The sequence below is a fragment of the Rhinatrema bivittatum genome, chromosome 4, assembly GCF_901001135.1.
Source record: "Rhinatrema bivittatum chromosome 4, aRhiBiv1.1, whole genome shotgun sequence".
Lineage (NCBI taxonomy): Eukaryota > Metazoa > Chordata > Amphibia > Gymnophiona > Rhinatrematidae > Rhinatrema > Rhinatrema bivittatum.
In genome coordinates, this window is record NC_042618.1 from 383661879 (window position 1) to 383675841 (window position 13963).

At 45.2% G+C, this 13963-nt stretch overlaps 1 protein-coding gene across 1 annotated transcript in view; it reads left to right on the forward strand.

The window, feature by feature from the left end:
• Positions 1-13963, forward strand: part of FLNB (filamin B) — a 248494-nt gene that overhangs the window by 146386 nt on the left and 88145 nt on the right. Inside the window, 3 exon segments of the mRNA XM_029600955.1 lie at positions 2337-2537; positions 13131-13165; positions 13167-13269. Of these exon segments, the coding sequence (XP_029456815.1) occupies positions 2337-2537; positions 13131-13165; positions 13167-13269 (339 nt within the window).

Below are 13963 nucleotides of genomic sequence, written 5' to 3' on the forward strand. Positions count from 1 at the left end.
AGTGGCCATGTGGTACATAAACAAGCAGGGAAGCACAGGCTCCTTCCTTCTGTGTCAGGAAGCTGCGCAGATCTGGGCGGAAGCCCTCTCCCACTCCATGTACCTCAGGGCCACTTACCTGCCGGGAGTAGACAATGTATTGGCAGACCAGCTGAGCCGTGTCTTCCAACCGCACGAGTGGTCACTCGATCCTCTGGTAGCGACCTCTCTGTTTCACAAGTGGGGTTCTCCCCGCATAGACCTCTTTGCGTCCCCTCAGAACCACAAAGTGGACGATTACTGCTCTCTCATTCGGAGCCAGCACTCTCGGCCGAGGGATGCATTCTCCCTCAGTGGACAACCGGTCTGCTCTATGCATTCCCTCCACTTCCTCTTGTGTCAAAGACTCTCGTGAAGCTACGCCAGGACGGGGGAACCATGATCCTGATAGCACCTTACTGGCCACGCCAAGTATGGTTTCCAATACTCCAGGATCTCTCCATCCGCAGGCACATTCCTCTGGGAAAGGACCCGCATCTGCTCACTCAAAACGACGGATGCCTCCTCCATCCCAACCTCCAAGCCTTGTCCCTGACGGCATGGATGTTGAAAGGTTAGTCCTTCAGCCTTTCAACCTTTCAGATTCCGTTTCTCGGGTCCTGATAGCTCACGAAAGCCTTCCACAAGAAAGTCTTACTCATACAAATGGAAAAAGGTACACATCATGGTGCACTTCTCAGTCCCCTTGATCCCCTTTCCTGTCCAATCTCCAAATTCTTGGACTATTTATGGCATCTCTCTGAATCAGGTCTTAAAACCTCTTCTATCAGAATGCATGTCAGTGCGGTAGCCGCCTTCCATAAAGGTGTACAGGGTGTCCCTATTTCAGTACAACCCCTAGTAACACGTTTTCTTAAAGGCTTGCTCCATCTGAAGCCACCCTTACGTCCTCCGGCCCCATCTTGGGACCTTAACCTGGTTCTTGGTCGTCTAATGAAACCTCCTTTCGAACCTCTGCACTCCTGTGACTTAAAGTATCTCACATGGAAAGTGTTATTCCTTTTGGCTATCACTTCAGCTCGCAGGGTTAGTGAATTGCAGGCCCTAGTTACCTATCCGCCTTACACTAAGCTCCTGCAGGACCGGGCGGTACTCCGCACTCACCCTAAATTTTTACCTAAGGTAGTTTCTGAGTTTCATATTAATCAATCCATCATACTACCTATCTTTTTTTCCCAGGCCCCACTCCAACTCCGGGGAACAGACTCTACATACCCTAGACTGCAACGAGCTCTAGCTTTTATCTAGACCGTACAGTTGCTCACAGGAAGAGCACTCAATTATTTGTCTCTTTCCATCCTAACAAGTTAGGACATCCTGTGGGTAAGCAGGCTCTTTCCTCCTGGTTGGCGGACTGCATTTCTTTTGCTATCAGCAAGCTGGCATTCCTTTTCAAGACCGTGTGAAAGCACACCTCGGTGAGGGCCATGGCGACGTCAGTGGCACACCTTCGATCGGTGCCGCTTCCTGACATCTGCAAAGCTGCAACCTGGAGTTCTCTCCATACCTTTGCAGCCCACTATTGTTTGGACAAAGCTGGAAGACAGGACTCCATCTTCGGCCCAATCTGTCTTGCGTAACCTTTTTCCAACGTGATGTACCAACACTCTTCCACCTTCCCGGTAGGGTGCGGATGCCCTTTACCAAATTCCACCCCAGTTGTAGTGCCTGTTGCACGTCATTGGGTGCATTGGTGCAAGTCAGACATCCTCAGCTCGGTACTCACCCATTGTGAGGACAACCATCCTGCTTGTCCTGTGAGAAAGCAAATGTTGCTTACCTGATGTAACAGGTGTTCTCACAGGACAGCAGGATGTTAGTCCTCACGAAACCCGCCCGCCACCCCGCGGTGTTGGGTGTTTTGGTTTCCTTTTTAGGCCACTGCCTGTAGCTTTGAAAATCAGGACTGAAGGGAGACCCCTGCTGGCTGCAGGGTCAGTGCCTTGCTGGGCATGCCCAGTAGGGGCCAGTCAAAGTTCTGTTTAAACTTTGACAGAAGTTTTCCGTGGTGGGCTCCATCCTCATGTCAACCCATTTGTGAGGACTAACATCCTGCTGTCCTGTGAGAACACCTGTTACATCAGGTAAGCAACATTTGCTATACCTTTGCATCTGTTACAGTAGAAATACCCTGAGTTTTCAAAAACTCGGCATTTCCTTTTGAAAATGAGCTTGCAGATCCACAGTTCTAAGTACCTAGGGACCCTTTTAATATCTTGATTACTTAATGGCTTAACTCTTTATGGTTTCACTTTATTTGGACTGTCTGAAATAAACACTCACTACTTTTCATGCAGGTGCTGGTATTGGTGACATTGGTGTAACAGTGGAGGATCCTCAAGGAAGTAGCAATACAGTAGATATTACAGTTGAAGACAAAGGGAATCAAGTATACCACTGTACCTATAAACCATTTCAAGCTGGGATCCACAATGTGTCAATTTCATTCGCTGGGGAGTCCATTCCAAAGAGTCCCTATACAGTTAACATTGGTGAAGGTATTTGTTCCTTAATTTTGTATAAGTGAACGTTAATTTAGTCACTTTGTAAGAATCCTTTGCGTAAATGTTAGAGTACAGTGCCTTTGGAAGATAAAGGTCATGCTGATTAAAGCACTTAATCAGCTGTTGAAATCAGCTTGTGTTAAATTTTCTGAACAAGTTATACCTAAACATTTTATAAATTAGTGTGGAACTCTTTTTTTTTTATTTTTTTTATTTTTTTTTTTAAATAGGATGGTGTAGTGAAGTATTCTTTAAAGCTTTTATACTTTGTTTTGAGTTGGGTTCTTTTAAAATCTGTCCTACTATACTAGAATGTAAATACAATGTCTACACTAGTAATATGACCACAGGTCAACTTTAGAAATGTGTAAAAAAGCAGAAAATGTGCATTGTTGGGGAAACTTGTTTGAACCATTAATATGCAAAGTAAGACTCTATCTGGTTTTTTTCTTAATGTTTGAAAGATCTCATTGGATATGGACTTGACCTTGCTTTCGTAGGCCATGACTTGTGAACACTTCATATTACCTCCATAGTTTTTTTTTTTTTTATTGGGTGTCTATTTGAGACACTAAATGTCTAATTTAAAAAAAAAATAAAATCCTTTCCCCTTCCCTGACACTTAACTCCACTTTGTTCCTCTCCTCTGCTTCCTCTGCTCCTGCGCTTGCAGACTCTTGCTCACCTCTCCTAAGCTGCCCTCCATTAGTGGAATGTTGGACTTCACGTCTAATGGCTTCATAGTTGAAAGACTGTTCACAGCAAGCTGTGGTGGTAAGAGACCTGCAGGGCAGTGTCATTGTTGCTGTTTTACGGTCTTTGTTTTGCACGCCAACTACTTATGGAGTGTTCCTGCTCTAGAACAAAGTACTAACCTGTCTCAAAATGACTTGGATAAAGGCAGTCTTCTGGTATGATGGCAAACATGGCCTTTTTTAGGTTTGGATTGGTTTTTGGCATTTTGTTTGGGGATTTCTGTAAAGCAGGTTATAAAATCAGGTAGGAGAAAAGTTATCTAAATTCTGCCTGTAGCAGCAAAACTGTAGGCTGTATTAAACTTTTTTTTGGCAAGAAATGCAGAACTTTTCAAGGGCTTTGAAAGTACCTCATACAGGGGATGTTTTGAAGGGCAAGCATCCTTTGCAATATCTGGTTTGCTTTTCTGAGAAAGGGGACCTCTATTTCCTTATGGCCTCAAATATTGATGTAGGATATCTTTGCTCTGTCTATAATCTGCATCTTAAGTATATTGTGTTCAATAACCTCTTTAAAACTAGTCCATCTTGGACACTTAAAGCAACTTAGACTCCCTATATCATATAAAATGGTCACAACCCCTTGGCATAGGTTCAGTGTGTTAATTCTTTTAAAGAAAGGAAATACCACTTCCTTGGTTTGTTTCAGATTCCCAGCTCAAGTAATTTGCTTGCTTTTAGTCCACTTAGACACATGGAAATAAGTCTGCAAACAAGTTGTAGGTGATGCCTTTTTTAGACTAGCTTCCTCTTCAAATGTTGCCAATGCCAACACTGAGAGGAAGGAGGGGTGGCTACATCTTCCTCAAGACCACAAGGGGGGATTAGTGACTGGCACCAGGACCAACTTGTGGAGACCTTCATGGACCCCAGACATCAATGGAGTTTGAGCACTCCTCACCACGGGGTTGGCTTTGGGGATTCACGTCAAAAGTTGCATTCCCCATGCCCAACACCTTGTGTAGACTGTGACTGATGCTGATGTTTCTGGTCTTCCCTTAATGATCAGCTCAGTCCTTCCCCCAGTGCCGAGGACTGACGACGAATCGAATGTCTCTCAGCCTGGAGGAGATAAACTATGCTCAGCCTCTGGCACCCCTATCCACTAGCGAGTGACAGAACGGACGGTCCTGCTGATGTCTATGGCATGGGGTCTGCATTCAGAGGTCCTTCCAATGCCAATGGCTCAGACTTCAACCCCAAAGAGGTTGTCCATCTTGTCGTGTTGAAGCCAATGTCTGTTCAGGGTCCATCTGGGCACACAAGTGGCAAACCCAGGACGACATGCAATGCCTCCAGGCAGAGGATGCAAACCTCAAGAGGATCAGTGAAACAACCTGGTCTCTGGGCACTGGGAGCATCAGCAGAAAACACACTGCCATGACTAGGCAAACAGAGGGGAAAAACACCGAACGATGGAAGACTGGCACAGACTGCGAAAAGCTTACTGAATGCCGAAAACCCTCACTTGGGGAAATTATGGGGAGGTACAGAGACCAGGTGACGTACCAAAGGATAAAGATAGCAAAAAGCTGCAAAATCACTTTTTCCCACAAGGCAAAGTGCCATAGTTTTTGGAGCTCAAACTGAAGCTTACAGCTCCACAAGGGGGGGGGGGGGGAGGGGGAGAACTGAAGAGGGACCCTGCATGGACACATGGTATAGGGCATGCTCAGTATGCCTAGTCCTCTTTTTTTTTTTTTTTTTTTTTGGAACATTGACAAGTTTTCTGTATCTGGCTCCATCTGTCAACACAATGAGATCTCCAGATGTTTACAGCAACACCATATAAATTTTATTCAACAAATTCATAGAATACTAAAGAGATGCATATGTACAAAAATTCTAAATGTATTAAAGTGCAATTTTAATCAGTGTTTAAATATTCACAATACTCTATGAAACCATTTTAACACTACTGATTAAAATTGCACTTTAAAATACATTAGAATTTTTGTACATATGCATCTTTAGTATTCTATGAATTCGTTGGAATAAAATTTTGAAGGTGTTGCTTGCTGTAAACATCTAGCGATACCTCTCATTCGGGTTGATACAGTAAGGCCGCGGTAGAAACAGTGCGGCAGTGTCAGGCGCACCATTCCTCCCCACACGCACAGTTCTCTAGACCTAGCGCCTGATACTCTCTTCTAATTGCATGCAAATGCATGCCGCGGCTGTGAAGCGATAGGGAAGGGTTATGCCCGCGCAACCCATTTTACTGTATAGGCGCTGAGTACAGCGCCTATACAGTAACCTGGGTGCGCTGGTACCTGTCATTTCAAATGTCATTTCAAATGACATTTGAAATGACAGGCACCAGGAAGTGTAAAAAAAGTGTAAAAAACAGAAAACCAAAAATGTTTACCGCCTCCCCCTAGTAGGTGTTAGTGTAGTAAAAAACATTGCTTACCTGCCCTGGTCCCGTTCGGTCTCCGGTCCAGCCCCTGTCCGGTCTCCGGTCCAGCCCCGTCCGGTCCCCTCCTCCCGAAGCAAAAAAAAAAAAAAAAAAACCGAAAAAAGTAGCAAGGCCCTTCTCCCTTCCTCCCGATTTCGCACGGGCGCCCATCCAGGCAGAGGGAGCCGGTGGACTGCCGTGACCAATCAGAAACAAGTAAGCGTGATTTGTTTGCTTAGTCAAACCCGTATCAAACGAGTAGTTACGTGACTGCCGTGGCGTCATGACACACGGGCATTCATTCCGCGGGGGCCGTGCGTTTCCGGCGAATGGCCGTGCGATTTTGGCGCTCATGGCATGAGCGGCAAAATCGCAAGGGCATTCATTCCGGCGGGGGCTGTGCGGTCATCCAGGCAGAGGGAGCCGGCGGTCGTCTGCTCCCTCTGCCTGGATGAATGGCCATGCGATTTTGGCGAAATCGGGAGGAAGTCGAGAAGGGAGGGGCCGTGCGATTTTGGCGAAATCGGGAGGAAGGGAGAAGGCCGTGCGATTTCGGGAGCCGTGCGATTTTGGCGAAATCGGGAGGAAGGGAGAAGGGACTACCGTAGCAGGCCCGAGCCTTGCTACTTTTTCGTTTGTTTTTTTTTGCTTCGGGAGGAGGAGACCAGACGGGCTGCAGGAGACCGGACTGGGGGCTACACCGGAGACCGGACGGGACCAGGGCAGGTAAGCAATGTTTTTTACACTACACTAACGCCTACTAGGGGAGGCGGTAAACTAACACGTTAAGGCCGCGGCAAAACAGCGGGTTACTGAGGAGATAGTATCAGCGCCCGTTACAGTATCGGAGGGGAATAGCTAATTCCTTCATTATACAGCTTTTTCGTTCATTTACATGCTGGGGTGTGGAAAGGGTTATGTCTATTTTAGGAAGCGCTAAGGACGCGTGAAAACTGCAGACTGTATCGCTGGATCGCCTTACTCGTCTGTATTGTGCGCTCCCAGCACGTTACAGACGGGGAATCTTCAACCGCACGTTACTGTATCGACCCGATTGTGTTTGCATGTTGAGTGTGTAATTCACCTATTCAATTGTCATATCTGTCAGCCCATGTCTGAGGATTACCATCCTGCTTGTCCTCAGAAATGAAACTACTCAAGTTTCAAAATTTGTGCTAATTCAACCTCATGTGTCATCCTTGCTCTGAAATATCTGCTGTAGGATCGTACCCTTCCCTTCTGTTCACAGAACAGGAAGGGAGAAAAATTAGAGGTGGAGGGAGCAGTGGCTATATCTGCTCTAGGTTCATTCATCCCCTTTTCTTCCCTGCAAACTAACTAGAACGAAAGGGTTGGCGCAGAACAACCCCTGCTGCGCTAAGCCTGAAACGAAGTGGTGGAACTGCATTGTCCTTTCCCTGACAAATTAAACCTGGCTTGGTCTCTGTCAGGAATTTTTTTAGAAAAGAATGAACTAAAATGAATATAATTCCACTCTATCTGTGCAACCTTACCTTGAGTACTGTGTTCAGTACTCATCCCCATGTTTCAAGAGACAGCAGAACTAGAAAAATTTTCTTCAGCTTTAAGTCTACAGAGGGAATAGTGAGATTTGTAAGATCATGAATGAGTGGAACAGTTTACTCACTCATGTACCAATAACAGGTTTAAATAAATTGAAAAACCTCTTCAATGCACAATTAAGTTATGGAACTTGTTGCCAGGGGATGTGGTCAACACACATAGCATTCATTCATTTAAAAACTTTTCTATACAGTCGTTCAGTAAATTAACCATCACAACAGTTTACATAAAGGGCACATATAGTAATAGAAATTAATTAGGATAGCTAAAACATTATAGATGTGCCAAAAATATGCGGGTCCTGGTAACAGGATTCTTTCATTATAAAACTGGTTTAATTGATTTTATTAGGCTGAGGTTACTATTGCAGTTCATCTATAAAGAGAATAATCTTAAGTGTATTTAAGGTGGGAAAGAAAAGGAAATTAAACTACGTATTCGGTGCCGAGTTTTGCTCTCTTCATTCTCTTTGTAAAAAGCCTGTTTAAAGAGCCAGGTTTGAAGTTTTTCTGTAGTCATCTCCAGAGGCATTGAATTCCATAATGTGGGTCCTGCCAATGATAGTGCTCGCTCCCTTTCTTGCGAGTCTAGCAGATTTAACCGAGGGGATAGTCCAGTAGTGCTTTAGTAGCTGATCTTAGGTTTCTGTGTGGAACATGTACATGTAAGGCTGTGTTCAGCCATTCTGCTTTTTCATCATGAATTAATTTATGTATAATGCATAGTGCTTTATATTGTACTTTGTTCAATGGGTAGCCAATGAAGTTCTGCAAGTGTTCCAGTAATATGGTCTTTTTTTTTTCTCTTTTACCTGTCAGTATCTTGTGGCTGAATTTTGCAAAGAGTTTAAAAGGTATTTGAACATTTCTGGAATTTAAATCCATAAACAGCCATGTAGACTTGGTCAGCCACTGCTGATCCTTGGGAGTAGGCAACAAGAAATGGATCTACTCTTTGGAGTCTGCTGGGCCACCATTGGAGACAGGACACTGGGTTCAATAACCCTTGGCCTGATCCAGAATGTATTATGAGAAAAAATGTATATAGCTAAGCTTTTTACCAGGTCAGTGCTTTAAAGGGCACTGATGCCCTAACAATATGGTTACCAGTTCCTCAGAGGAGGACGCTTTAAGGCCTTGGCATCTGCAGGCCCTGTAGTCCCCTGTCCAGTTTCATCAGTACCTGCACCTCTGGATGTTGGCAGAGCACCTAGGGTCCTATCCATTGTGGTTATACATTGAGGTTGGGGTCCTATGACCCTGGGGGATAATCAGATGGCATCCTCAGAATTTGGATGGTCTCATCACTCTTCTAGAGGAGCAAAGGAGTTCTCCAATGAGGACTTCACCTTTGCAGGGTTTGTCAGGGTGATGGTGGAGGCAATCCCATTCCAGCTTTTGACTGAAGACAGCCACAAAATGCTTGAGTTCTTCAGTTCATAGAGCCGCCTCTGGAGATCGTGCAGTCCTGGTATATGAGATCCTTAAGGAGTTGCTGAGGATTTGGGAACTCCCCCTCAGGTGCCTCCTATGAATAAGAAGGCAGATGGGGTTTACCTTGTCCAAAAGCTGCCAGATTCAATAAGTGTCAGCTGCCCCAACAATCAGTGGTGGTCAGATCTGCTCTCAAAGGCCAAGCATGCTTGGACCCACTCCTCAATGCCCCCAGGCAAGGACTACAGAGCATTGGATGCTCTTGAAGGAAGGTGGTCCAAGGGTGCCATGCTTATTGCCGGTTATCGCTGCCTGCCAACTCTGCATGAGCCAATACTTGATATCTAGAAGCGAGTGCAGGAGCTGGCTCAGCAGCTGTCTCAACAGCAGCAAGACACCCTCATGTTACTGGTGCACAAGTGTTTGTGTGGAAAACATGAAGTCCGTGCGACCTACAATGTGTTTGAAATGGCAATCAAGGGGTCTTTGCGTGGGAATCTGATCTCAGACTCAGAGGAACAGGAATGACTCATTGATGTGCCAGGCACTGGAAAGAATCTCTTTGAAGGATGATGTAGCCCACTCAGGACCATCATGAAACTCTCTAACGGCTCTCTGCCAGCAATTTGGACCAGTCTTTCCTTCCTCCAGGAGGCTGTCAAGGCCAGGGCCCGGAAAGTCTTGCCAAAGGAAGTACTATCCTTGCCACCTCTATCCCGTCCATACATCAAAGCTCCTGTGGCCGTTCAGGCAGGAGCTCCCAAGCCAGTTCGGCTGTCAACTCCAAGGATGGGGTTTTTGATTGGGCTGTAGAGGAGTGGTAAGTCAGTTGTCCATACCCAGAACGATGGACCCTCGAGTTGGAGGCAGGCTGCAGTTTGCAAAACGGAAGCCCATTGTGTTTTGGCCGTCCACCAGGGGTACCAATTAAATCTATTGGGTTTCCCACCAAATTACTCTCCGTACCCATTTTGGGGGTTAATAGTGCATCAGGTGCTACGAGTGGAGCTCTTCTCCCTCTTAACAGCCAGAGCAGTTGAGTTCATACCACCAGGGCAAAGAGGGTGTGGATTCTACTCCAGGTACTCCTGATTCCAAACAAAACAGGACTTCATCCCATCCTAGACCTGAGGGTCTTAACAAGTTCTAAAGAAAAGTTCAAGCTGGTTTCCTGGGCACCTTGATCCCCCTTTGCAAAACAAGGATTGGCTATGCTCCTCTCAACCTAAAGGATGCATGCACCCTTATCATATCTTCCCCAGTCACAGGTAGTATCTACAATTTATAGTGGGGGAAAACAGCACTTCAGTACCAGCTGTTGCTGTTCAGGCTCACCATCTGCCCCAATGGGTCTTCACAAAATGCTTGGCCGTCGGTGGTGACAGCGATCTCCTCAGACTGAGTGCATGTTTTCCCATATCTGTACAACTGGGCTGGTCAAGAGCATGTCTCAGGCAGGGACCACTAGGTCATGCGCTTGACCATTCAGGTGTTGGAGTCAATAGGGTTCTCAACTACCCAAAGCCCCATCACCTCAATTAGACATCTGAGCCCTGCTAGACACAGCTCAAGCCCTAGGGCCTTTCTGCTGCACTAGAGGGCTGTTGCTCTGGTGACTATTACAAGTGCAAAGAGCCAGCAGGTATCAACCTGGCACATGTTGAAGCTGTTGGGTCACATAGCTGTGACAGTCTCACTCCCTTGGCACACTTACACATGTGCAGAGCCCAATGGACCTGAGGTCACAGTGGTGCCAGGCCACTCAGCCTCCAGAATTGCATCCAGGTCACCCTGTGTATCCAAACCTTTTTTCCTGGTGGGTACTCTTCAGTCTGGAACAGGGATTGCCTTTGGAGACTTCCTACTCAAATTGTGCTAAGCATGGTTGCATCTACCCTGGGGTTTGGAGTTCGTTCATTTAGATGGGCCTCGGCACCCAGGGGGCTGTGGTCCGCCTCAGGAACATTCTTGTCAAAATCAACTTCCTGGGTGCTATGAGCTTTCAGAGAGTGGTCACAACAAAATTTGTCCTGATCAAAGTAGCCATATGGTATGTCAAGCAGGAAGGCATGGGATCAAATGTCCTGTATCAGGATGCATCTAGATCTGGTCCTGGGCCCTGGCCCATTAGATGATGCTCAGGACAATGTACGTGGCTGGAATGGAGAACATGAATAGGCTAAGTCAAGCCTTCAGACCCCATGAGTGGTCCCTGGACCAGGGATAGCAAATTGGATTTTCCCATCTCCAGGTGAGCCCAGACATCTATCCTTGTATCCCCTGCAATGGAAGGTGCCTCAGTTCTGCTCCCTGGTCCCAGGTCAGATAGCAAACCAGACTCTGACATCCTTGCAGTGGTCTTCTCTATGCCTATCCTCAGATTCCCTTAGTGGCACAAACTCCCTTGAAGCTTCATGAGGACAGAGGAACTATGAACCTCATAGCCCCTCTTTGGCCAAGACGGGTCTGGTGTCCACTCCTGCAGGAGTTATCCATATGGAAATCTATCAATCTGGGGACTTTCATAGTTCTCATCACGCAAGCTCCAGCAGTCTGCAGCATCACAATCTCTAGGCCCTGTCACTGTCTGGATGTTGAGGTTAATCCTACAGCCGCTTGATCTTTCAGAGGATGTTTCAGGTCCCGGTGGCTTCCAGAAAGCCTTCCATTAGAAGGTCCTACAGACTGAAGTGGAGGGAGGTTTTTTCTGTGTGGTGTGAGCAGAAGGCCTTGGATGAGTTATCCTGCTGGACTACCTTCTACAACCTTTTCAGAGGCTGCCTTAAAATCTGTCACAGTTCCCTCTTAGTGTGATTGGCACATATGACCACAGTGAAGATGGTGCGCACACACATCTCTGTACAGCCTATAATTGTATGATGCATGTGGGGCCTGCTTCAACTGAAGCTTCCCCTAAGGTCTCCTGCTGTGTCTTGGACACAGAACAGAATGTACTTGTAGGTAAGTGCTTTGAGTTAAATGCAGAACGTAAGGTGTCAATTATAGAGCCGTGAGGAATAAGTCATGGACACTGGAGGAAAAAGTCCCGCAGCAAAGATACAGTTCAGTGGCAGATCTGTGAACCTGCAGTCGATGGGAGATGAGTGGATAGGGGTTTTTGGTCCTTTCAGAAGACTCCACAGAAAAAATGAGATTTAGCAATGGTTTGAATCTGCTTATGGACTAGAAGGCAGGCCTATAGTAAGTCCTCTTGGCAGGCAGTTACAATTCTTTAAAAAAAAAAAAAAAAAATTCCCATACCACAGCAGCCAGATGTACATTAGGGAATCCTGACCAGAGAGGTTACTGTCCAGATTACTAAACTAATGACCGATTAGTGTTCTGGCCTATGAGGGCTATAAATACAACTGGCAGCTCATACCATAAAACAATATCTCAATGACTTACTTGCACTTACCATGAAACTGGAAACAGAAATGCTGTGAGGAGAAAAATTAGATACAAAGTTGTCCACTTTGGGGTTGATTCTGAGCTTTTGTTTAGGATATATTTTCAAAACGTGGCTGTCAATTGGGAAAGAGGGGAACAGGAAGTGAAAAAACTAGAGCTTTAATTTTTTAATAGTTCCTAGTTTTTCAGTACTTTGTGGTTTACTTTACAAACTACAGAGTGGTGGAAAGGAAGCTGAACCATGCATAGGGACCTTAATTTTCAGTTTGTACTCTTTCCTGGAATTTTGTAACAAATTCAGTGAAAAAAATGATAGAATACACCAAAATCAGTGTCATTTTTCTGTATTTTTTGTTTAGGAACATGGAAATTACCAGGAAAAATAAAATAAACTGTAAACTAAGGTTCCTAACCATGCAGTGTTCTGGGGAGTGGGGGATGAATTGGCTCCAGAAAGCTTGACAAATGTTTAAAGGCATCTGGAATTGTGAAAAATTCATCTGCCTAGATCTTGTTAAGCTGTTCAGTAGGAACAGATTGGTCTGTTTTGATAAACAGGTTAGTAGTTGAATATATGATTCTGTTTTTAGCTACCCTTCAATTTATATGTAGCACTTATATTGAGGTGGGGAGTCTGGGGTGTAGGGAGATGTGCAGGATCTAGCACTTAGTTTCACTTGAATGGGATGTCTATAGTTAGAGGTAATCGATTTATAACTAGATGGAGATGTTGGGCTTAAAATTGGGGACTGAAACTTGAGTTCATCATTCATGTCTTAACTATTTTTGCTCTTGCTAACCATGTGTAAAAGTAGATGATCCTTGAAGGTTGCATTCAGTGGTATTCACTTAGCAAGTATTTTTGAGGCATGAAGAACTTCATATTTTTCCATTCCATGTGTGATGAGTTAAAGCTACATTCACGTTTTGTTTTGCATGTGGGTGACTTTTTAAGCTTGACTGTATTGCACTTTATGGACTATTAATTAATGTCTTGAATTTACAGCCTCCAATCCAAATGCTTGTCGTGCCAGTGGGCGAGGGTCTACAGCAAAAGGGGTTTCGGGTCAGAGAAACGGCTGATTTCAAAGTTGACACCAGAGCTGCAGGAAGTGGAGAGATTGGTGTATCTGTGAAAGGTCCAAGTGAGTTTGTATAAAGTTCTTCTGCAGTTTTCTTGCTAGATATGCTTAGAACTGTGTACTCCTGTAGTGCCACTGGTCAGGGGTATTGCATAAAACTGCAGAGTGCCTGTAGGGAAATACCATTCTTGGTTGGACAAACCCATTAAAGTGTTGCTTACTGGTAGGTATTATACATTGTTTGCATTCAACAGGGATAGGCAACTCCAGTCAAGTGCCACAGGCCATTCAGGCTTTCAAGATATCCACACAGACTATGCACATGCATTTGTGTGTAATGAGGCACTGCATATGGATGCATCTTGTGCATATTTATGGGTATTCTGTAAATCTAACTTGCACCCAGACAAGTTGGCCTACCCCTGGTCTACTGTGTTCATGATCGAGAACCAAAAGTTTCCCACCCCTGCCTTATACAATCAGGTTTTCAGGATATCACTTAACAAATATATACAAGACTTGTATGCATGCTACCTGAGTTGTATGCAATGTCATGCATATTCATTAGGAATATCCTGAAAAACCCAACCAGATGGTAACCCTTAAGGGCAAGACTAGGCCCATCCCTGGTATAAGATGAACAGGATGTGGTGAATACTTAATGTGACCATTATAAAAATGTGAACTTCCTGCCCAGGAAAGCCTGAAGAGAAGCTGTGGTTCTCTGGGCTTGTGGGATCAGTTTGGAACTTAAAAC